Here is a 25,039-nt window from a genome sequence, read left to right as displayed (position 1 = left end):
CAGGCATATAAATGCCGAAACCAGCCAGCATTAAAATACATCCTTCCAAATCCAAGGTCCAACAACTGAGGCGCATGAAGGACAAATGAATTACAAAACAACAGTTGATTTAGCAAAAAAAACATATGTAGGAGCAGGACAATTTAGCTTTTGTAATTTTATTTTATTTGTAATTTGCATCTACAAAAAAGGTGTATGTTAGTCTAAACAAAAAAATAGCAATGTATTAATAAATCTGTACAATTCTTATATTAAATAATCAAGTCAGACTTGAGACAATCGAGTAGAATAAAATCTAAAAAGTACACATTAATGAGCATGTGATGTACTGACCCAATGCTGCCTCCATTGCATCATGCTTATTATATGTTATTTATATTTTACTGGCAACACATGTCAACATTTTGAATGTTTCTAGATGTTTCTGTTTCGTTCATTCTTTTTTCTACAGCATATATAATAATCTTGTCATGTCCAAGCAATAAGAAATGATTTTTCTCCTGACACAAAGAAGGGCCTGACTGGCAATAAGCTTATACACTACCGTGGTGGCCTGGTCTGGAATTTCAGCAAGTGGAAGAGATTATGAACATAATATCATCGCCTACGTTGAATATTAATTAAGAGGGATGCCAATGGACCTTCAAGATGTTGTGCTGACTGCACTTAATACAAAGGGTGGAGTATGTGGCTGTTAACCTAGTTACATCATCTGATGTATTACATTAGCAGTTGAGAGTAATGAATATGACCTTTACCTACTCTAAAATTGATGTACTTGCATCCTACTTTGACCCACTTTCATGACATTCTGTAAAAAACAAGAAACAGAAATACTGCAGATGCTGCAGTTCCAACTTGTCCAGTATACTGTATATCTCACATTTTTATGAGAGTTTTGTGAGGGCATGTTTTTATATTTCCTCTATTTTATAGAGGCTCCTATCCTGAATTGACAACAAGGCCATTAAGGCATACATGTCATTTTAATGCACAGATGACATGAGCTTCACAGATACAGAGTAATTTTAACATCAGACTAAAATTCTCAAATGGTGGAATATGGGCTGAAATATATTAATAATGTAGTGGCTTCTGGAAATGTGTCTTCCATAAGAAAAACATTACTACTTTCTCTCAGATATCATTGTTAGACTATTATATTGTTGATTTAGTATCAAAATAGTTAAATCTATAAGAGTGAAACTTCTGATCAGTTCCGAAGGAGGTGATCTTTTATAGTGCAGAGGGGGAATCAGAAGAAAGGTTATCCTTATTCTTCTCTAGAAACTGACTGCAGGAAAGAAAAGTGCTATAAAAGCTGGAAGAAAGTCCTGCTATGTCATTTGAGATGTAGGGCAAGACTCCGGGAGTGGCCTGGTTGTAGTAGGTGATCTGAAAAGAAGCATAAATTTGCTTAGTGTGCTTAGAACCATACATTAATGATAAAAAAACAGAGAACACTGGGGCTGCACAATGAATTAAAATCATAATATTGGCAATGCAGTCACTGACATGAAAGGCTGTGAGGTTTGTATTTAAGTTCTGTAGATGGGTGCACAAATGCAATCTCTGTGGAAAAAATGTCATTTTGTGCAGTGTGTGCTGAAGTATTTGTTGGGATATTAATGCATGTAATTAATTAATGCATATAATGCAAGTATTAATGCATGTTTCAGAATTCAAAAAGTATAACTGAACATTTTATAATCATCTTGTGGCTAGACTTAGACTGACACCTTGGCAACGTGGTTGGACTCCTCCTCGATAACGAAGCCGGCACAGAGCACCTCTCCTCTTGTGAAGTCTTCAGTAGGTGGGTGAGTGGGCAGTGTTACGGAACGAAGGGCTATCAGGTATGGGTCACTGAGGGGAACAAAAACAGTTTTGCCACTGGACTATAGAGCGCCACGCCCACTAAATTCTAAAAGAAAGAAGACATTGTAGATAAATAAGGTGCACTTGTCTATAAGATACAGGTGCCCCCATTGCTATATGACCAAGATGTTACAGGAATCGGAACAGAACAGCCTGAAGGTATGCAATTACTTTGTCTCACAAAGCTTTTCCTGCAAAACTACAGGAAAAGCTATTGATCACTATCGCCATTGTCCTCCTGTGAGCTTATGTGCAGCAGCTCTATTTCCTTCATCGACATACAGACTGATCGCGTTTATCTTGAAAGTCGCATCATATATATTTCTTTGTGTCTTTTCCATGATGAAGGTCTGTGCACAAAGAGCAAAATGTCTGATCTTGTCACGTCCTCGATCTGACTGTGGAAGGAAGCGCAGAGGCGGGACATACTGGGAAAGGGATTTTATTAACAATAACATAAACAAAGGAAAACAATGTGAGGGCCAAAAACTGTGGAAACAAAATAGGAGAACAGAAACAATCGTGTGCCGATTGCCGGAACTGAAAACAACTAAACTCATACGTTACACGGTCCACATAAAACCACCCTGTAGACTGGTGCCAGGTGCGTCTCCAGGTGCACCCAATCGTGACAGAGCCCCCCTCCACGGGCTACGTTCTCGGAGCCCCAGCAGTAACATCAGCAGAGGAGGCGGGGCGGACAGCAACAACCACAGGGCTCCTGCCCTGCTGTGTCCTCCCACTTGAGGACCCAGAAACTCTGGCTGGCTCCCAGACATTGTCCTGCATGGTGGCCTTGGTCCCTCCAAACTGAACACAAAAGTCAGGGCCGAACCTTCCAGGTACATGCGGGCCCTGTCTCCGCACTTCCCCTCTGACGCTTCCTACGTCGCTCCCTGCCCCGCGCAGGGAGTCAGTCTTGGACCCTCCGGCAACCGCTTATTGCACCCCAGCGTTGTGCCTTCTGGTGACGTGTAGCCCCTGTCGCTGCATGTCCCTTCTGACGCTTCCTGTGTCGCTCCCTGCCCCACACAGGGAGGCGGTCCCAGACCCTACGGCAACCGTTTACTGCGACCCTGGGTGGTGCCTTCTGGGCACATGCAGCCACTCTCGCTGTGCGGGGGCTTCCCCGGACCATCCGCTCAGCTCCTTCTGCGTTCGTTGGGACAAGCAGGCCCGATCCATGGCAAAGGCTCTGGCCGATCAAACTCCACTGTCAGCAGCTCCAGGAAGTCCCGGTAACCCATCTTGTCTGTCTCTCCTCGTTGCCACAAGGATAAGTCCCAGCCCCAACCTGACCAAGTCAGATGTGCGAGTATGGTGGTGATCTTGTATGGTGGTGATCTTGTCCGCGTCTGAGAGCGAGGGAAGAGAAGCAAAGTACACGGCACAGGATGTTAAGAAGGGTTGGCATGTACCTGCTGCTCCTGAGAAGGGTCCGGACACAATGGGCACTTCCCACAGGGGGCTGGGCACTTTGCTGGAGATGGTGGTGGGCATGTGGCGTGGAGGGTGGTGGACGTTCTCTGAAGCAGGCAGGGGCGCTGGTGCTGCCCTGCTGTTCTACTGGGGTAGGTGTGTCTGCGACCGGAGCTGGAGAGGTGGATTCCCCGCAAGGCAGCACAGTTGCTGGCTGGCGACTTCTCGTCGCCCTCTTCCACCAGCTTACCCCCACGTCACAGTCTTCCTCCTCACTATGTCTCTCTCGTCATCCTCACAGCACCGGAAGTCACATGGGACACCACAGACCTTGCGACGATCGCTGATGGGCGCGATGGGCGGAAAGCCATCCTAGCACCGACCGCCCACCAGCTAGTGTCATCATCGCTCTCGCCGTCTGTTTCTTCCCAGTCCACAGTGAGGCTTTCCAGCAGAGCGCAGCGGTCCTGGCCCGACAGGGCAATGATCGTGGGGGTCGCATCCTATGCGCTTGCTGCCCATGTGACTTCCTCGCTACTGTCGACACCCTCGTCCTCGCTCCACCCACTCACCCGCAGACTTTGATGCTTCCGGGTTTTGCGGATCACCCAGGGATCGCCGTCACACCTCGGCGCTGGCCACCACGGCCCGAACCCCGTCCCACTGGGAAGACACAGCTCAACCAGCTCTTGGGGGCCTATCGCGGTCCTGGCGCGTCGCAACCACAGAACTCCCCGACCCCACAGGCGATACTCCAACGGTTCCCGCTGGCGCCCGTACTCACCACGACTGGCTGAGTTCTTCTCCGTGGTCCTCCGCTGCCTTTTTTTTATTTTTACCTTAATGGCTGCTTTGTTCACTATTGTCATCATCAAAAGTGGCTTGATGAGATGCTTATTATCATGAGTCAATGATAAGAAAGTGTTCAGCATAAACCTTCAGGACTGTTGAAAACCGTCCCCGCTGTCCTACTTAAGGTGGTGGAGAGAAGACAAGAGTGTGAAAGAAACTTTTTGTTTTGATTATTATTTGATTATTCTTCATAGTCCAGTGTCTTCAGTTTTGTTACAAAAAATATGAGTAGGTGTGATCAAACTTTTGACTGCTACTCATTTTAACAGTGGAAATATAAGCAATAATGCCAATTTTCAATGCTTACCTAGCATCACATGGCCGCCTCCTGGAGGCTAGGAGGATGAAGTCTTGAACCCTGGCACCTCTAGTAACCGATGGAGTAACTACGCGGTAGATGGTGTCTTCTTCATCAGCCTGACTAATTAGCTCACATTCTCTGCATTTTTCAGACAAGCTGCTATTATTCCAGTTTTAACAAGATGATTCACTATGATAATAACACAGTCAACTTGAAAACCGTCTGAAGCACATACTTATAATGCCTGTCCCACTCCTGTCTCCGTCTCAGGTCAGAGAGCAGCAGGAAGACCTGTTCAGCAGGGACGTCCACATGAGTCTCCACTTTGAAGCACAACATCTGGTTCTCCTCTAGAGTGAACAGGCTCACCTGTAAAGCAGATGTAGGCATGGCTTTGAACTTCTCCAAAAAATGCGAGGGAATGCTTCTTCCTCTCAGCACCAACCTTCTTTTTTTCTGAGCTTAACACCCAGTTGTTCCTTGCAGCCATCATTTTCAAGGCAGATGCATTGTTGTAACTGAGGTACATCTAGAAAACAGCCCTATTTCGTTAGTATAGCTGCTAACTATCATCATGGTTTATTTATTATGCTGTACTTACCTGGTTGCTTGGGTCCCAGGGAACAGACAGAGGAACCTCGGTGTGCTTGCAGGAGATAATGTATTTCCTGAAACATTTATGAAAATAATAACTGTGATTACTTTATAAAACTGTGGTGGACAGGTCAAGTGAACAAGTTCCTGAACTGTAGTGATCACACCTAACAAAAAAAAATAATGGAGATGACAACAGCAGATCTCAGTCCAATCAAGCATCTGTGCTGGAAAATACTCCATGGATGCACTATTTCGTGTTTGGCATCAGGAACCAGAACAAACCTCAATGTGTCAGGGTTATTTTGGCAGTAAAAGGCAAACCTACTCAATATTAGGCAGGTGGTCATAATGTTATAAAGGGGAAAGAACCAGATGTTTATCACAGCTTAATATGACTTCATACAGACGAGGGCAATGATACAGTACGAAAAATACATTTTATAGCTTATTTTACAAACAAATTATAAGAAATTAATTTAGGAATTCATTTTGTGCTTTTTATTACAAATTATCTTTTTTTTCTTTAATTTGGGTGCCTCTGGTTTTCTGCTTAATATATGGGAGTTGTGAGTGTGTTCTTACTAGATGCCCAGGGAAAACAATTAGTGTATGATGTATGATCTGGACCACTGGATGATCTTCACTATCAACTCACCTGTCCAGTCTAATTTTCTTTCTAGCAATGGCCTCTTGGTATCGTCGCTTCCCATCCTATGAATATAAAACCGGGCGGGTCAAGGATAATTTTTCATGGTTGGTGACAGTCAGATCAGCCACCATGTTGTTAAGTACAGCCGAGCAGGTTATTACCACTGGTTCAGGTCGTATTCGAGGAAGCGTCCGTGGTTTCTTGTCACTGCCCAGAACCTCAAAGGTCATAAATGCACTGTTGATATGACGAAGAGGTTCTCCACCTTGGTAGGCTTCAGCACATACACCAACCTCCATACTGTGACAATGTAGTGCAGTCATAGATTGGCCATTAATCCATACATCCTTTTTGCAGGGGAAGCATATAAATGTAAATATATGTTATTGTGAGAAAAAAATACCTTTTCTTGAAGGCATTATTGACAATTGCCTTCAAGACCAACCGGTCACCAATGTGTGAGGGACCTCGAAAGTGGAACATGTCGATTGTCCTCAAAGTTGGGTGAGAGTTACATAAACGACTAAAGAGGAAGGCAGAAAAAGACCCGAGACATTGTTTATCCACGCTGCCAGCACAGTACACCTGCTGCCACCAGTGCAGCCTGGCCACACACCGCTCACCTTGCTGCAATTGTGGCAACATTTTCCATCCAGGCCATTATCTGTCCTCCGAAAGTGCTGACTTGGTGGTTGGCATGAGGGGGCAGCACCAACTCCACGCTTTCCACTCGTGTCCGCTCTGCTGGCATGGCATCATCAAACTCCAGACACTCGCCGGCTGAAGCACAAAAAACACACTGTGCTCTGGTACACACCGCTTTCATCTTTTTGTATTCTTTTTACACTGGATATCTATAAATTAAAAATCTAATATATACTATGGCATTAAATAAGCAAGAGTCTACCATAAAATATCTATGCAATACATATCATCTATATTTTCCTGCAAATATCCTGCATGATATTGTGTATTTACTGTTGAAAAATGAGCTGTTGACATTTCTGTCTTTTAATGATTTAGTGCTAAAGAGTTTTATTTAGCATCAAGAGACTACAGTATGGTCCACTGTCAAAGTGTCATCTACTATGATGCTTTTTGGCTCATTAGCCCACCTGCCTGAGTTGAGCTGCTGCTCAGAAGATCGTTAATGATCTCTGCATGGATGAGCCTCATCCTTCTCCTCTCGGCGGCGAGGCTGTACTCCATCTGCTCCTCCTGTGTGTGTGGGATCACCTGCTTTAGCTGCACCTGAGAAGACACAGAGACATTCGTCTTCACGTCTGGTCTAAAAACAGCCCCACACATGGCTGAGAAGATGCAACTGTTGTACAGAATATACAGGGGAGACTGGGGTGATGTAAAATGGGTTTAGTAGTTGGTAACCTGGTGACAGTTACATGAGTGTCATGGTGGTAGGACATTACACCTGCAGACAGGACAAGGTAAAATAACCCAGTGAGGACTACATGCAATGAGACTACATTTATACACTTAACATCAGGTGCACACAATCAGGGTATCGGGAACACCAAAACATGGAACACGGACCCGGAGCACTCTGCAAAGTCAGATTTATGACAATGAGTATATGGTAGTGGTAGTAGACTAGTTAGTAGCAAAAAGGTGCTTAATTTAGGAGAACCAGATGAACAAGATTTAAAATAAACTAGATTCTATTCTTTCAGAATTTTATGACCACAAAACAGCAGAAATACTTAAATACAAATACAACTGAATAATTTTGAAGTGTGATGAAATAACAATTAAATTGATGTGAAAGATTATATACAGCTGTAATTAAAATGACCAACACTTTCACCACAGCTACACCCTTTTCAGCAACATCTTGTGTCCAAATCGTAATGTCACGGCTTTAAAGTCCAACCAGGTATGTCTTGTGCACTGTATGTCAATGCACTGGTGCTGGTGGTTGGAAATCAGCTTACTCATAAATGCTGTGACCACATCCCAAGCAAAAAGCACAGCCCATGGAACTCCAGATTTGCGTTCCACCATTATCTTCATCTGAAGTTGACTCCTCACACTTTCCATGACATCTTGGTTCCAGACCAGCAAATTTGTGGTGCCAGTTCAGAGCAGACTTTGAAGCTCTGGCACTAGGCATGGCACGGATTCCAAATTGGGAACTGGCACCAGTGCAGTGGAAAATGAGCTACGGTAAAAAGAATATATATACTATACCATAGGAACAGAACACTTTTCTGCCTTTCTAGATCTGGGTGTGTTAAATGAAGGCAAAAGATTAGAGACTCCAATGCCTATTGTATACAGGTAGACTGATTTGTCAATATATTGTGCAATTTACTATACCAATGTGTTATAAGCTCTGACTGATGTTGTAAATATAATACACCATATATATGAATGGAGTCAGCAGCGTATTTACCTTCCCAGCTTCTGTTCGTCTCGCTACGAATGTAGCAAAGGCGCGACAGACCTTCCACTGTCGATCGCTGAAGAGGTCCTCACATCTCGCCACGATCCCCACCTCGGAGCAAATCAAGAGCAAAGCGGCTTTCACACAAAGACGTACACACGAACACACGTGCACGCCGAGCTCTGATCTGATGCCAGTACCTCCATACTGGACGTGAAGGCCCTGTTGACTTTAGCTGTGATGTTGACCACCTGTCCGACCCTGAGACAGACAGACATCGCATGAATGCATTCAGGCCTGATTTCAAGATGTGAGTATTAGGGACAAGACGTTACCCTATCGTGTGCTCAAAGTGGATGTCATCAACAGAGGCTGTGACGCAGGAGCATCCAGCGTGTCTTTCAGCTTCGCAGGAGGAGAGTTCCGTTAGAACGAAACCTTTTAGCAACGGGCACCAGAAAGTGCAGGCCCAGCTCACCAGACAGGCAGGCGGTGGAGTCCATCCACTTCAGCAGCTGACCGACGCTGAGCTCTCCGCAGTGGTTGGCGTGACACGGCAGCACAATCTGACTCATCTTCACCTCGGTGGGGTTCCTGTGCACGTCCTCCTTCTCCTCCGTCAGATCGCTGGCCCTCCTCTCCGACGCCATCGCCACCAATCTGGGCCGTGGAGGACAAAAACTGATCGCTGAATCAGCGATCCATTACTGGGCCGAAAATAGGCTTCTTATGTTCATGTGTATGTCAATAAAAAAGTCAAACTGGTATCTGCGTTATTAAGATGATGGGATTTGCAGATCAGGTCCTAGTGAACCAAATGAGGGATTTACATTTGAAAGTGGAAGTGGAAAAAGAACAACCTGCTGGTGGATAAAGAGCTGCGACAAAGAGCGGATTGTTCCCGTTACTCTGAACTGACGCCTTTCCTCCAATGTCGTTGCATAACCCGCTCGGCCGGCATGAATAAAAAACGCAACTAAACGTGTCGCTGTCACCTGCCTCTTGTGTCCTTTTCTGTCCATCAACACGCAGCGACCTCCGGCCTGACGTATCGAGAAAAAAAACCCGATAATAATCCGAATAAAAAAAAAAACGATATCGACTTCGCGCGCCGTCCAGCAACTTGCAGAAAGTCGTGAAAACTTTTGAAACTTACCGCCGCCGTGCTGGAGAAACGCGGGATTCCGGGGCTCCTCCGAGGGGAAGTGGGCCGGTGTCGCCGCGGCGCTCCGTGTCGCCGGTGTCCTGTGACTGGCGGCTGGAGCCAAACCCACCTCCATACACGGCCCGGCTAGAGTTACACGTCCCAGCAAATCCTGACAAATATTTCATACACACACACACAAATGACTAATCTACCGTAGCTATTAACGTGTTCGTATGAAGAGTCGTGCAGTCGAGATAAAATGAGAATAAAAAATAATAATTATGTGCCAGTACCAGGGCACAGAATACATTACACGAGGAGATCGAGGAAAAGATCACTTTTCTAAAAATCAATACCCTCCACATTTACCGTGACCTTGCTGGGAATTTTGAAATTTCACATTTTAAAAGGGCCGCGGGCATTTGTCCTACTTTCTCGCCAACTATCGTGCAATTTCCGCGAAACACGTCCACCTGCCCCACTCCACGGATGAAGCGGTTTTCCCGACGCTGCACATTGTTTGTAATATTTAACTTCGACCCGCAGCGTTCAGGGCAGATGAGGTCGCGCCCTCTAGCGGCTCGACGCGAGTACGACCAGACCAGGACCACGGCGAAGGACCACTTTGAATTAGCCCATACATTCATATTTGCACATGATTGTATACGCCACCGTCGTTACATTACATGGCAATTTGCAAATATTGCACGGCACTGCATTTGAAATTCATAAACAATAGAATATACATATACATGTATATATATTTGTATATATGTGTGTGTGTGTGCGTGCGTGTGTGTGTGTGTGTGTGTATATATATATATATATATATATATATATATAGAGAGAGAGAGAGAGAGAGAGAGAGGGAGATTTATCTACAGAGAAAAATGTAAAATGTAAAAATGCTCTGTGGCGCCAGAGCTGTTTTATCTGCATGGTGGTGCCACCGCAGTGACAATGGGCCCGTGTTAATTGTGATAAGGGACCTCGGTGCGACAGTGTCTGCCTGCGACCCGCGCGCTGTTTACTGTCGCCGGAGGCGTGCTTACATTAGCGGTTTCAAGGAGCCCCGGCCCCGGACCTGCCGGCCGACCAATGAGGGAGCGCGCTGGCCCTCCGCGCCCCGACAAAACGTTTATTAAAAAACACGGTATTTTTAGCAAGTGCCACGGGCGGACACCATAACACGCAGCGTGGAAGTGGCATGTTATTTAAATCATGTGCTACTGTTCCAGAGTAAGGTTGGGTTTCATTAGTGTAGCTCACGATGCGACACAGTCGCAGCCAACGTAAAAAAAACATCGCTCACTCCCACCACGGACTCGCGGGGAAGGCTGCAAAGCCCCCCACTCGGGCGAGCGCCGTGTTTTTCAGCGCACGGTGAGAGGGCCTGGCATCGGTGTCGACGTCATTCCGCCAGGGGCGGGGCCAGGAGCGTTCTCGCGCGCCCATTGGCTGGTTGGCCTGCCACTCAGGCGCCGCCCGTCCTTTTCCCCTGCGCCCAGGCTCGGTTGAGAACCCACCGCTTCCCTCGTCGAGCCTGCGGCGGCCGAAGCCGAGTCGGGCGTCTTGATAGATGGGTTTTAGGGGCTAGCGGAAAAGGAGTAAAGTGGGCGAGCTTCTCCCGCGTCTAATAACGTCATGTTTTCCAAAGGCAAGAGCTCGGTGGTGCCGTCGGACGGCCAGGCGCGCGAAAAGTAAGACTTTCCTTTGTTTCCCTTCCGGCGGCGGCGAGCAGTTGAATGTGCCGCCCTTTCCACCCGCCGCCCGGGCAGCCGCGGGACGCGGAGTGTAATTATGGCGCCGCGGCGTTTTACTGCGTGCATGTGGGAAGCCCGAGTGGAAAGTGGGCATTGTGTGTTCATCACTGGGCCGGACTTCACGACAAGGATCGTGATCGTTCTTCATGTCGAGTAGATCGCGATCATTGTTCCTGCCTCCGTATCTGTAGTCCAGGCCTGCCATGCGTTACATCGGGAAAATGGAAGCCTGCGCCCCGCTGCCTGTAAATAAATCCGAGTTTTTACCTGCATCGTGTACTTCTGCAGGCTCACGTGTGCGTGTCGATCTGCATTTCCAGGTTGGCGTTGTACGTGTACGAGTACTTGTTACATATAGGCGCACAGAAGTCCGCACAGACGTTCCTCTCAGAGGTAAGAGCTGCCCTGACCATCATCTTCATCACATTTCCAGTGTCTCAGGTCGTCCTAACAGGCCGGCCGCTCTTTCTGATGTTCCTGTTTCAGATAAGGTGGGAGAAGAACATCACGCTCGGAGAGCCTCCTGGCTTCCTGCACTCCTGGTGGTGGTGAGTTGGCGTCTGGGCGCGCTGTGGGGGTTTTGTCGTTTGCGTTCTGTTCTGGACTGTCGGCCTTGTTTCCCTCGCCAGCGTGTTCTGGGACCTGTACTGTGCCGCTCCGGAGAGAAGAGAGACGTGTGAACACTCGAGCGAAGCAAAAGCTTTTCATGATTATGTGAGTTGTGCATCCGCATCCCTGTCTGTGTGTCTCATAAGAACTTGTTCTTTCATTTTCTAAAGGTTACATAAGAAATGCATTTCTTTATGAAACTCGTATATATTTTCACACATCTTCCCATTCAGCAGCATAACGTGGTTATGTACAGGTAGAGAGGTCGAGTTTTATTAGACTGAACTCTGTTATAAAGAGTTGGTTCATTTGGGAAATGTCTGCAGAAATAGGCCGTCTTTTTATATTCCACTGGTACCGCCTTTATCCAGATCAATAATATAAAATGATTTGATGTGGAGTTAGTGATTAGTGAATTTTATTCATTTTAATGTTGATCTGTAGAACATCAGTGGGTTGTAAACTCACCCCGTCACCAGCGTTCGCTTCGTCACCACGTCGCGTCACCTCTCCACAGGAGAGAAACTCTGTACGCGTCCTCAAAAAGATCTGCTGCTGCCAACACCCCGCTTCCTTCGTCCTGCCGGCACGCTTCGCACGTCTGTGCTGGAATCTCTGGGCCCTTTCTTGCCCTGTTGAATTTTTTAAAAATTTTATCTGTACAGTAAAAGTGACCACTCGCCTACTGCGATGTGAGGCAGCCATGCGTACGGCCGTGTACTAAAAGTCGTGTGGCGTCCCTGCCTGCCTGCAGCGAGGGGACACCCCTCCATGGCAGCTCTCGCCCAGGCATGGCGTGGCCCGCGTCTTTGAAAATGCTGAAATAAAATGACGCTTCAGCTGCTCGGCTGTTAATAAGTTTGGTTTTGAAAGACGGGGATTCCGTTCTTCCTTTGTGTGTGTGTGATCTCCCTCAGCGTGAAGGTTTCGTCCAGGCCGTTTACCCCTGGGCTACGTTGGAGTGGACCGTTCCGGGTTTTCACCGTTCAGGTGTGTGGGCTTTTCGCGGTCCTCGCCGCGTCTGGTGGCCCCGCTGTTCGTCTTTGTTCCCAGCGGCAGACCGCACCGCCGGGCGGCTCTCCCTCGGGGTGGGGGAGGAGGCTCCGGCCTCATAAAAACGGAGGCCGCGCTGCATTCATGTTGTCGCAGGGCTGCTCCCTCAGGCCCCCGCGGCCTGACTCATGTGATTGATGGCTGTCACGGAGCTGAGGGACAGATTGTGCGGGGTGGAAAGTGACAGATGCTCAGTGGAGGAAGAAAAGGAGCCGGAACAAAGGAAGCCTCTGCTGGGCTCTTTTTTTTTTTTTTTTTTTGGGCCTCTTAAAGAAGGCAGGAAGAATCCTCACGAGGACAAGGCGGGGGTGTCAAGCACAGGTCCAGCCGAAGTCAAAATGTCCGCAGAGCTGTGAGGACGTGTAAAATGGGGGGAGGAATGCTAACCGTGGACTAAAGGAGACTCTCCGGGTTCCGCCTTGCCCCCCCGTTGTGGTATTTCACGCCGTCCGTAGTTTCCAGGATGCGTTCTGCTGGTTGCTTATTTACACCGCAAGATTTTTTTTTTATTTTTATTTGTAAGAGGCACAGACTCTGGTCTCCTCAGTTCACCCAGAAAACTGTACAGGGTGAATTTAAAAAAATAAAAGTTTTTGCCCCCTTTTGTCTGTACAACGCCACGAGGCCAATTTTAATTCAAGATGAGGGAAGAGCTGAAATGTTTTACCTCATTATTTTTTTTTTAACCTAAGGCAGTGGTGGCCTTATGGGTAAGGAAATGGACCCGTAATCGGAAGGTCGCCGATTCGAATCCCAAACCGCCAACGTGCCACTGAGCGAAATAACATCCCCACTCACTTCTCCCCGGGTGCCTTTCGTGGTTTTGAAGGAAGAGCATTCTCGTCTCCCACCATTTCCTTCTAACACGCCATGATGTCTGCTTTTTATCTATCCGGGACTGTGTATCTTGCCTCATCGTCCTGTAAACCTTCTTTCCAGAGCGCTGCTGCAGCACCCAGTCCGGTTTTGGGTAACATGCCCCCCGGAGACGGAATGCCAGGAGGACCCATGCCGCCAGGATTTTTCCAGGTTTGCCCATTTACTATGTATTGTTGAGAGCCTGCATGACTGTGGCGTGTTTAATGTCTTATTTTTTGCTGATGGGAAGTGCAACTAATGATTGACTAGTTGGATTTGTAAATTAAATTTGCATATATTTGTGTTGCATAAACTTTGTTTTATTGAAGCGTTGCACAGTTTTGACAGCCATTATACAGTACATTGAAATATTTGGTGCAGTAGTTTTGTCTGAATGCTTATAGAGCAAAATGTTAATGTGGAAGATGACGTGAGACTAGTTTTCTGTGCATCACATGGCAAGTTTTCAAACTGCTTGTTTGGCTTTTGTTCTAATTTAATATTGAACTACCAATTTTATATTATACAACCCAGTAATAAGGCGTGACAAGTACTACATGTGGGTCACACTTGTCCATAGTTCTGTCCACTAGTTAACACCCCTGCATTTACTTGTCATTCATTCTATTACTTGAACATTAAAAGTACGTATTAAAAAAAAAAAAAAAAGTGTTATATTGTGTATTCAGGCTGAACCTGTGAAGTCAGATTTGCTCTTGCAGAAATGTGTAAATATATTTCATTAGACATTATTGTTTTATCTCCAAGTATAGCCAAAATGATTCTTATATGGAAAAGCGGATTTAATCATGGACTAGTTGGATTTGTAAATTGCTTAATTATAAGATGGATCCTATTTAGATGCCTGATGTGGTTTAAATTGTGGGAAATAATAAAGATAAAAAGATGCTTCTCTCTAAAACCAGTTTTAATACAGCTTGCTGTTTATATTATAAATAAAACTTTTTTTTTTTTTTTTTTTTTTTTTTTTTTTTATGTAATCCAAGTGCAGGCACATTAGCAGCAGCAACAACGTGCAAAACGTTCTGTAACACGTTATAAATGTTATAGTGTGCGCTTAACTCCTCGATAAATTCATACAACAAAACGATCTACATAACGTGGTCACCCAGCGTGAAAACCTGGCCGGGAGGTCTGTGTGATATGCTGCCTGCGGCAACGCCCAGCCGCCACTTCTCACCACGCAGCCACTTCCGGGCTTCTAACGGTCCCTTCGTTCACCACGTCACATGTCAGTTCAAGCTGCAGCGGGTGCAGTAGGCTGCGAGATTTCCAGCAAATAGGATCTTTCTGGATGGAATCTAAATTGCATTAGATGGAGTGCGTGACCGGAAGCGCGGTTTACGTCGGAATCTATTCACCGCTGAAGAGAAATATTCACAGAATCTCACATTGGATATCGGTGGCTTCATGAAAATGGCAAGTTTGGGTGAAAAATCTTATTTTGTTCTCCGCTTTTTTTATTTATTTTTTTCTCCTCCCCCGACAGAACAATTCTACAAATGAAGGCCTGCTTGCTTACTAGTTCTTTAATTCCATATTCTCAGTCTTTCAGAGGATTCGGATGGTTTGGACAGGAATGGGTGGAGTCTGTTTGTGTATGTGCCCGCCTACTGGAGGTACGCAGGCATGGTTTATGCATTCTGTGCCACTGTTGGTGATGCTGTGGGGACCGTGGCGTTCATTACGTCATTGTTACCATTGGAGAAGGTGTGCAGCATGATCATGCATTTCAAAACGCTGTTCTGTCCTTCCACATTGTAACATCCGGGAGGTGGATTTTGGATTTCACATACATTTTTAGACCCTTCCTTTAGTGGAACTAGCGGATTTGTTTGACGGAGTTTTGCAGTTGCTGGCACGTGTGTTTTGAAAAGACTGCTGTATGTCGGCCAAGTGCCTAATGCCTCAGAGTGGTTGGATGATGAGCGTAGATTATTTTATGACATGTGATCAACCAATACTACTCTATTTTACATTGTGTGGTAGAATTACATTTTTTAAAGGCAGGTCTCTACATGTCCTAATATTTAAGGTGGGTTTATTAAGGTGTCCTTGTTACCTTTACCAATTTCAATGAAATTCAAAGCAATTTATCGTAACACAAATTCTGTTTATATACACTCTTCACAAAAAGTTTGGGATATTGTGAGAGACTTAGAGGATATCATACATAGAGTGTTTGTTTCACTTTTTGGGATAGGGAGTAAACTGTATTGGGGTGATGGACACCTCATTTTGTGTTTTCCATGTGGTGGTCTCATTGTGTACAGGTGTGCCTTTTATTGGGGCCAATACCAAGAGACAACCTTTCTCAATGTGGCATCAATTTCAACATTCTGTGGGTATAAAAAAAAAAACTGGTATTGTCAGTAAGTCATTCCAAGTTCATCATTCAAACTGCCATGAACACACAACGTCACATAATGGACGAGCAGTGTCACCTGGCCATGGCGTGCCTTCGGGTAGGTGGCAGGCAGTCAGATGTTGCTCGTGAAATTGGTGTGCCTCAAAAAAATAAAAAAGTGTCAGCAGCAGACTTTCATCAAGACACAAAAAAACGTAATGCAACTGCCACAAAGCTTGAATACCAGACAACCGTTGGCTTGAATACCAGACAACCGTTGCAGGTGACTCCACTGACTCCAAGACACCGCCAAGAATGTTTGCAGTGGCCACAAGACCGTGTGATGCAGCGGTGGTCTATGCTGAGGTCAATATGGTCCCCAGGGGAGGTGCAACAGTCTGGCCAGGCATCTCCAGTCAGTGCGAAACAGATTTGGTTATCGTACATGGCTCCGTCACTGCACGTTCTTACCTCATAGACATCATGGAACCCATCATCACCCCTCAATTCCACCAGCACACCCCCAACTTTCTGTTCATGGCTGATAATGCTCCACCACATCGTAGCAGAATTGTCACAGCTCGACTTCAGGAAGTTGGAAGGCCTCATATGGTCTGGCCATCAATGTCCCCTGACTTGAACCCCATAGACGTCTGGGACCAGTTGAAGCAGAGACTGATCGTACCCCACCCCTCATGTAGCTTTTAGACAAGTGACGTTGTCCCGTGCATCACACCATCTTGGTCATTTTAGTTGCATATATTGGTATTGCATAAACATTACTTTAATGAAGTTTTGCACAGTTTTGGCACCCATTATACATTGAAATATTTGGTGCAATAGTTTTGTCTGAATGCTTACAGAGTTCACAGAATTTTGTGGAACAAGTGAGACTAGTTTTCTGTGTGCCGGGCATCACAAGGTAAATTTTCAAACTGCTTGTATGGATTTTGTATTTTCTGTTGAGCTTCCTTATACTACCCAGTAATAAGGCGCGACAAGTACGCTTGTTCATAATTCTGTCCACTAGTTATGGGGATAAAATAACTTGTCTCATCCCATAGGTCACGACCGATGTGTTTCGCACCCCTGCATTTACTAGTCATACATTCTATTACTTGAACATTAAAAGTTAAAGTATAAAATATTGTGTTGTCAGGCTTGCAGAAATGTGTAAATATATTTCACAAAACATTGCTTTATCTCCCAAGTCCTCTCAGTAAAACTGTCTGATTTAAATTCCGTGTGTAATATGCTCGATTGAATGAGTAATCAGTCAGACTTCCATCACTGAAATTCTTCTGGAGATGACACGACACTGTAAAATCTGTAGTTACGTTTGCTTAACAAAATCATTTCAGATCCTTAGTGGCACGTGGTAAAGCTAGAACTTTACCCAGATCCTTTTTTTTTTTTTTTTTACTTCACAGCCGCCTGGTGAAATTAAAATAAATAATATTGGACATACTGGATATTAGTCCTACACTATTAATCTAATCGTAATCGCGATGTCAGTCTGCGCAATTACATGAACGCAAAAAGCTGTGATTTAAATGATTAGTACATGGATTGGATCGGCAACATATCCAATTCATTCTCTCAAAGTTTGCGAGCTGACTGAAGTCTCACTTCAGTCGGATGTGACGTGTTTGGTCACATGACTTTCGATTCAGTTCAATGGAGTGTACAAACCGCTGTACATTTCATAGGTAAGGCTGGACGATTCTTTTAAATATATTTGGCCATTATAAAATCCTGTTTTATAAGTCTTAACCTTAGCTAATGCATTCCTGTGTTCAAGTCAGCCTCCAAACAACGTTTTGGTTAAACGTAAGAACTATAATACGGGATTTTATAATGGCCAAATATAATCAAAATAGTTGTTAGTTGTCTCTCCCCAAATAGTGCAGCCCTACTGGATATGCAATATGGAATACAATGCAAGCTTCGGTCTGCACAAATCTAGGGGCAAACACAACTGAAGTAATTGTTGCTGTACCAGTTTTGCTGCCGATGAATTGTTGTGGTCTCCTAGTGACTGGGGATTGAGGGCCTTTTCGCTATTGGTGGTAATTTTTAGAATGTTATGGCACTTGCCCGACCATAGCAGGGAACTATTCATGTTATATTTAACCACTCCAACCCTAAACAGTCAGACGTAATGTCGTTGACAGATGACTACTTATCCAAAAAGTTACTTATCCCTGCATGGGGTTGACATCGTCTCACTGCCGCTCCAGTTCTTCTGCTTGTCATCTCGTCCTCTGCACATGTACTTGCCTGAAATTGCCTGGTTGCAATTCTGTATGTCTATTTTTAAGAATAGTGTTGGAGACACAACTTAGAATATATCTGTTCCTTGTTCCTGCATGTAGTGAACCACAGTAGAAGTGCTAGCTGTCGCACACAACAGGTTTGTGAAGTAACACGTGTTTTATTTATTTATTTAACTTAAGTCAGAAAATATGATGCCTGCAGCACGTTGTGTAAGAAGTTGAACACGTGCATGTTTAGTGTACGCTGCACTGAAAAGTACAAAAATGACAGTACGGGACACAGACATGACCACGAAAACCTTTTGGATCCAACAATTAAAGTTCTACACTTCGTGAATGTACGCAGCGAGTGCACTGTAGAACTGGGCCTGACTCCATACAATCCCAGAAATCCAGGCCTTGTGTTCTAGTGAAGAGGCTCAGTCAGCCCTGATTTTGGATTTGTTGTCTGATATTTACTCTTAAGGAGGTTGGATTTATTTTCATTTAGCGTCTCCATTCAGCAGTAGGTGTGCCATTGTTGAACTGCAGCCTTTTCGGTCCCGTTTCCCTCATGAGTCAAAAACAGGGGTGGGCAAACTTATAAGCTCAGGGGCCACGTTGACTTAAAATGTAACAGATGGGTCGGGCCAGCACCATATGCAGACATCAGACAAAAACCTAAAAAAGGTATTACAGTGTTAATATTTACATTCTTTTTTTTTTTTGTGGGAACTCAGTTCATCAGCCTTCACTTTGGAGGAAACGAGCGGCTCGGATGTAAATAGTTGAGAGGTGTGTTACACGGAGGTTAAGCACAGTTTAGTGTAGGTGGGCGGTTAGTCACCGTCTCGGGCATGTTGTACTGTTTACTTCGGCTCTTACTCCAGGCAGAATTAGCACCAAGTGAAAGTTTTACTTTGTGAAGAATGTGGTTTTGTACACTTTATTAACATCATGGTGAAAGTGGCCTCACACCACAGACAACCAAAACGTAGTCGCCGAAGGCTCGAGTTGGTCTCAGCTCCACACCTCATCGTCATCTTTCTCACTGGTAGAAACTCGTCACCTGACCACTTATTTACGGCACAAGTCTGTGTAAAAAAACAGTTGGGTTCAGGCAAAGATCTTCCTCTCCATCTGCGTCTACTGCGCCACCTAGTGGAACGCCAGGCATTAAAGAACTAGTTAAAAAAAAAAAAAAAAATTCTGACTTATTTCGGCAATTCTATGCCAGTCTTCAGCGGGCTGTGGTTTGCCCACCCTTGGTCTAAAAGCACCAACCCCACTGCACTCTTGTCTGAAGTAAGAAAGCTGCTGCTGTCATTTTTAATTTCTGGCCGTTAATCCGGTGCACGCCGGGGGAGGTTCTGAGCTGAGGTTTTTGGTAAAGTGCTGCACCTGAAGAATGTGCCTGAATGTACATTTCTTGGCTGATAAGTCGTTGTTGTGGAGAGGGACCTGTTTGTGGTACTGTACAACGAGTTTGTGGTACTGTACAACAGTGCTTCAGATTGGTGCAAATTAGGGCTGCACGATTTGGGGAAAAAGACATATTGCGATTATTGAGATCAATATTGCGATGTGATAAAGGACACTTGCTTGTACATCAATGAAAAGTCGCATATTAATAGTGAAATGTTTAATTTCAAAGTGAAACATACAAACTACTTATAACAACTTGAAATGCCCAGTGCTTTCAAAATACAATATTCTACAAAATTAAATAATCACAAAAACTCTTTTACATTACTGTCGAACGACAAACCCTGGTAAGGCTAAACAACTATTTTGAATTTATTTGGCCATTATAAAATCCCGTATTATAGTTCTTACGTTTAACCAAAAACGTTGTTTGGAGGCTGACTTGAACACAGGGATGCATAGCTTTGCTAGCTTAGCTTAGGTTAAGATTTGTAAACAGAGGTGAATTTCTTTAGGAAACCTTCAAAGTTTGAGAAAAGTTAACTAAACAGCTAAGAACAGTCTAAATAGTTAATGTATACGTTTAGCCAAAACGTTGTTTGGAGGCTGACTTGAACACAGGAATGCATAGCTTCGCTACCTTAGCCTAGCTTAGCTAAGGTTAAGACTTATAAAACAGGATTTTATAATGGCCAAATATATTCACACAATTGTCCAGCCTTACCTATGAAATGTAACCCCCCGGGATCTGGTTTGGAGCGTACAGCCCCAAGCAGCACAAGAGTGAGGCATTTTTATGCACTTCTCTCCATAGGCATGTATATCACGCCACAGCAGAGCCTATCGCAATATGGCGGCGACGTTGACGTACGATGCAGCGCGTCATGCGCCGTCTAACCGTATGTCTCCGAATCGAAAGTCATGTGACCAAACACGCCACATCCGACTGAGATGTGAGACTTCAGTCAGCTCGCAAACTTTGAGAGAATGGATCGCCAACATATCCGATCCAATCCATGTACTAATTATTTAAATCGCAGCTTTTTGCGTTCATGTAATCGCACAGACTGAAATCGCGACTACGATTGCGATTAGATTAATCATGCAGCACTAGTGCAAATCATTAAAATCGCATAAATTGAACAGCATGGCACTTAGCAGCTGACCTGGTTGTGCAGTTCTGTAGAAAAATGTCCCAGAACACACCAGATGACCACAGAGTTGTAGGTGCAAACCTCACTTGCTGCCATTTCATACCTAAGCAAGACTATGACAATCGCTCTGCATCGTTCATGGGAACGCCCGCATGTGAAAGTGATTTTGTTTTTGTAATTGTCATACAGTGCAGCACAGCACATGGGGACACAACAAAATGTGTCCCCTTACTGAGTAGTATGTGGGGAGGCTCCATGTCACCTCAGGGGCACCTTGGAGGTTCGGTAATTGGAAGTGTCGTAATGTGTACCAGAATTTTTGGTATCGTTACATTCCCGCCATGTAATGTTAAATAATATTTCTAAATCAAGCTAGCACATTTTTTTTAATAAGTAGGAGTGTAGTTCACAAAGTATAATTCCATTTTTCATGTCTGAGACTGATGTGTTAGACAAATTTTTCTGGTTTTAAAAAAATTATGTATTCTTGTTCCGCTCTCCTGCAGGGTCCTCCTGGTTCGCAGGCATCACCTCACTCTCAACCACCTCCCCCAAACAGTATGATGGGACCGCATGGTCAGGTACAGCCATCTTGGCATTTCCTCTGGCTGTTCAAGATATTCTGTATCATTTTTTATTAGTGTTCTTCCATTAGTTAAAACATGCTCTGTTTTCTTCAGTCTTTCATGTCTCCACGCTTCCCTGGAGGACCTAGACCGCCTATCAGAATGGGCAACCAGGTATGTGCTTATCACACAGCTTCTCCAGATGTTTCCCTTTCAGCAGAGCAGTTTGAAGGATATGTTTGTCATTTCTTCAGCCACCAGGAGGCGTGCCTGCTGCCCAGCCCATGCTTCCTAATATGGATCCAATGCGAATGCAAGGTAAGCACAGAAGGTCATTGGTGAGGCTATGAGGGGTGCTGTGTCATTGTCCTTTAATTTTAAATGTTATTTTTGTGCATATGTGTGTGTCAGGAGGGCCGATGCAGAGAATGAGCAACCCCAGGGGAATGGGTCCTATGGGGCCAGGACCTCAGGTAAACCTTGATTCATAACCTCATAACGTCCTTTACAACGATCATGTGACTGGTGACCATCGAATGATTCATGCAGTACAGTGGTCACACTCCATAGAGTAAAAATAAAATCTGTAAATATGTTAACTCCCATGTGTCCATGTTGTGTCCTGCTCTGTTTGTGTGCTGCTGCAGAACTTTGGTGGTGGGATGAGACCTCCACACAACGCGGTAGGCCCAGGGATGCCCGGAATGAACATGTGAGATCACCAGTAAATGTTCTCTTCCATTACAAAATCTTCCGGGGTTATCTTCCTACATTGATTTCTAATTTGAATTTTTTTTTTTTTTTTCAGGGGACCAGGAGGTGGTAGACCACCATGGCCGAACCCTAACAGTAACAACAATGTAAGTTACTCCATAAACATTTTAAACACTGCTGGGATGGATCTGCAGTTTCATTGACTTGTGTTTTTTTTTTTTTTTTATTATTACATATATAGATGCCTTATTCATCGCCCTCTCCTGGTAACTATGGGGTAAGACATACTCCTGAAATTGTTTATGGCCCTATTACTTTCGTTGTGAAAAAGTTTATATTATGTCTTCTGTTTGGGTTGCACAGGGACCACCTGGAGGAGGGGGACCGCCTGGGACTCCCATTGTGCCCAGTCCTGCTGGTAAGACCTGCGACCTGGCTCCTCTTCCTCAACAAAGTCATTTAATTCACTAAAAAGCACAGCATTTAACACCCCCCTCCCCCCACCCTCTTTCAGACTCTAATAACTCCAGTGAAAACCTCTACACCATGGTGAACTCTGGAGGGGGAAACAGAACAAATGTAAGTTGCTTAGATGTTTGTTGAGCAGAAATGAATTCAGATACCAGATGAAATTTGCCCAATCTGTAGCTGCTGCTTGGCAGATGTACTTTACGTTTATTAATTTTTTTTTTTTTTGTATGTCAGATTTTTTTGTGGTATGTTACCTCCTCTTTGCTATTCCATGCAGTTTCCAATAGCCCCGGGTTCTGAGGGACCCTTGGGCGCCATGGCTGGCATGGATCCACTCCATCTGAATGGAGGTAATTCTGTTTTCTCAGGTATACCATCTAAGCTTTTTGATTATAACATCAAGTGTAATCTTTCTTCTTGGTTTTGCCTTGAAATATTACAAAAGAACATATTTTTCTAAATAGAAGCATGTTCCTTACTCCGATCGCTGTTTAGAGCTATTTAGTTTTGATTTAAACTGTACAGGTATGAAAATCAGATAAGAGACTTGGAGTCTGGAGACTTGGAGACTAATTTACATTACTATTTTGGCTCCAACAATGATTTAAACTATTTTGCAACCTTCCGTTTGGCAATGATTCCCTTCATTCAAACCACAGCTTCTGAAGATCATGGCTACTTTTTGGCGGCATGTGCTTAATATAAGGACAGTGGTCTGCATCTGTATCCAGATGGTGCAAAACCTGAACGCAGATTTGATGAGTTCATTCACACACAAAGAAATCTCAGTTGCTCCATTTAAACAATGCAGCTTCAAATCAGCTAAAAACCATTCACACACACAGTGGTCCGCACCTGTCCAATCACAACCGCTCTTAGTGGTGATGTCATGTCTGTACTGAGCGTGGGGTTTTTCTGGTTTGTTTTTGCATATTTATAAAAAATTCAGTTGTGGTTGACTTTGACCAACATTCTGCATTTTAATAGTTTAAGTTCAATAAAGACTGGATGTTTAGAATAATCGTGATTTTTCATTATTAGTGTATTATTTATTAGATTTTTTTTTTTTTTTGCAGTTTTACTTCAATAAAATTTAATATAAAGAAGTATTTAAGTCAGTGCACAGTCTTTTTAATGTATTGAGACTGCCCAGGATAGATTTTATAGATCTGTGCTTCCCATATCAGCCCATGTTGACTGCCATGTTGTCAAAGGCTATGTACTGAATTGTCCATTGGGCCAGGAGACCCTGTGGAGTTTGGTATTTAGGCAAAAGTGAATCAATTTAGATTATTGGTCAAAAATCACTGCAGCTATTTGGTTATTGATGTGTTACCACAGTAGTCTTGATTGCCAGCTGGAATGAGAATTATTTGAAGGAAAAAAAAAAGCTTATGAATTTGTCTTTCTAATAACAGTACTTGTGTGATTTTTGTTGTGGTGTAACTATTTTAATTGTTAATGTATTATTATTTGTCCTTCCTCAGGATCTGGAGATTTGGATGGACTCCCCAAAGTGGGTTACTTTGTCATTTCATTGATTTTTTTTTTTTTGGATTTATTTTTTCTTCTGGTCTCACTTTGAAGATGTACGTTTTATTTGCCCTCAGAATTCACCCAACAATTTAAGTGGCATGAGCAACCCACCTGGAACCCCTCGAGATGATGATGTTGGAGGCAGCTACCTTCATTCCTTCCAGAATGAGAGTGTGCGTGTTGACAGTAAATCAGTGTTTACAGTCAGGAAGCCACTAAGCTGAAGTGGCTGCCATTGGCTGCATTACAGCTGTGTACCTAAACATGTCTTTCTTTCTTTGCATGGCAGTACTCTCCTTCTATGACGATGAGCGTGTGACTCCTCTCTCCATCCACACCGGGAAACGGGAGTCGGCCGCCATGTAGACCATGAGAACAGGATATGACCAAATGCAACTGCCGTAGGCCCCTCCCCCCTTTCTTCCCTCCAAAATGGACTTTGCCATAAAGCTATGAACTTTCTAAATGTGATGACCATCTTCTTGATTTTTTTTTTTTTTTTCTGACGTTCCCCCCACAAAGTGTACTTAGGAGTGTCAGGACTTTCTCTCTGCTGCAAATTATCACTGGATGCATGTCTCTCTTTTTATTTTATTTTTTAATTCTGGCCTTTTATATTTTGTTTGGTGAAATTTTTACTTCTCATTTTCCACCATCTGACTGCAGCATAGTTTAAATGGGGAAATAATGCTTCAGACCTGGAAGACTGAAATGTGGCCTTCAGATGCGTGGTGACCCCCTTTTTTTTTTTTCCAGAGAACAAAAGACATAATGACAGAATAATGTTTCTATCCAAGCAATCCTCTCAGTTTTTCAATAAATCATCCACACTTCTAATGAATCTTGCCATTGCAGATGTTCCCTGTTCATAAGGAGTGTACAATTTTTCACTGCACTGACTCTCGTCTGAAGTTTTTATATGTATGACTGCTGTCTTGTAAAGAGAACATGAACCTTTTAGATATGTCTGGACATTGTCTTCACACTCTGTAAGTGTGCTACCTTTTGTGGGAAAACCACCCC

At 44.2% G+C, this 25,039-nt stretch overlaps 2 protein-coding genes across 5 annotated transcripts; one reads left to right on the top strand and one right to left on the bottom strand.

Moving 5' to 3' along the window:
- Nucleotides 1-148: 148 nt before the first annotated feature.
- On the bottom strand, nucleotides 149-9,376 carry acot11b (acyl-CoA thioesterase 11b). Of its 3 annotated transcripts, none has more exons than XM_029000312.1 (16): nucleotides 9,254-9,376; nucleotides 8,576-8,757; nucleotides 8,433-8,502; nucleotides 8,298-8,358; nucleotides 8,107-8,208; nucleotides 6,812-6,947; nucleotides 6,320-6,476; nucleotides 6,100-6,219; nucleotides 5,858-5,996; nucleotides 5,703-5,758; nucleotides 5,052-5,118; nucleotides 4,896-4,979; nucleotides 4,686-4,819; nucleotides 4,457-4,588; nucleotides 1,740-1,866; nucleotides 149-1,395 (listed from the first exon to the last, which is right to left on the bottom strand). In XM_029000312.1, the coding sequence occupies exons 2-16, from the start codon at nucleotides 8,745-8,747 to the stop codon at nucleotides 1,237-1,239; spliced, it is 1,716 nt and encodes a 571-aa protein (XP_028856145.1). In that variant the 5' UTR covers nucleotides 8,748-8,757; nucleotides 9,254-9,376; the 3' UTR covers nucleotides 149-1,236. The 3 variants fall into 3 exon arrangements, with proteins under 3 accessions (XP_028856145.1, XP_028856144.1, XP_028856147.1); XM_029000311.1 differs by lacking the exon at nucleotides 9,254-9,376 and adding an exon at nucleotides 9,097-9,137; XM_029000314.1 differs by lacking the exons at nucleotides 4,457-4,588; nucleotides 9,254-9,376 and adding an exon at nucleotides 9,097-9,137.
- Nucleotides 9,377-10,755: 1,379 nt separating this feature from the next.
- ssbp3b (single stranded DNA binding protein 3b) lies at nucleotides 10,756-24,911 on the top strand. 2 transcript variants are annotated; one of them, XM_029000315.1, is made up of 18 exons: nucleotides 10,756-10,944; nucleotides 11,328-11,400; nucleotides 11,494-11,555; nucleotides 11,637-11,721; nucleotides 13,609-13,698; nucleotides 21,236-21,310; nucleotides 21,410-21,469; nucleotides 21,550-21,613; nucleotides 21,707-21,768; nucleotides 21,943-22,007; nucleotides 22,104-22,155; nucleotides 22,251-22,286; nucleotides 22,373-22,427; nucleotides 22,524-22,588; nucleotides 22,758-22,848; nucleotides 23,968-23,996; nucleotides 24,091-24,189; nucleotides 24,306-24,911. In XM_029000315.1, exons 1-18 carry the CDS (start codon nucleotides 10,889-10,891, stop codon nucleotides 24,333-24,335), a joined length of 1,149 nt encoding a protein of 382 aa, XP_028856148.1. In that variant the 5' UTR covers nucleotides 10,756-10,888; the 3' UTR covers nucleotides 24,336-24,911. The 2 variants fall into 2 exon arrangements, with proteins under 2 accessions (XP_028856148.1, XP_028856149.1); XM_029000316.1 differs by having other exon boundaries at nucleotides 10,889-10,944; nucleotides 22,758-22,830.
- The last annotated feature ends 128 nt before the right edge of the window (nucleotides 24,912-25,039 follow it).

Source organism: Denticeps clupeoides, chromosome 13 (assembly GCF_900700375.1).
Source record: "Denticeps clupeoides chromosome 13, fDenClu1.1, whole genome shotgun sequence".
NCBI lineage: Eukaryota > Metazoa > Chordata > Actinopteri > Clupeiformes > Denticipitidae > Denticeps > Denticeps clupeoides.
This window is presented reverse-complemented; position numbering and strand designations above follow the sequence as displayed.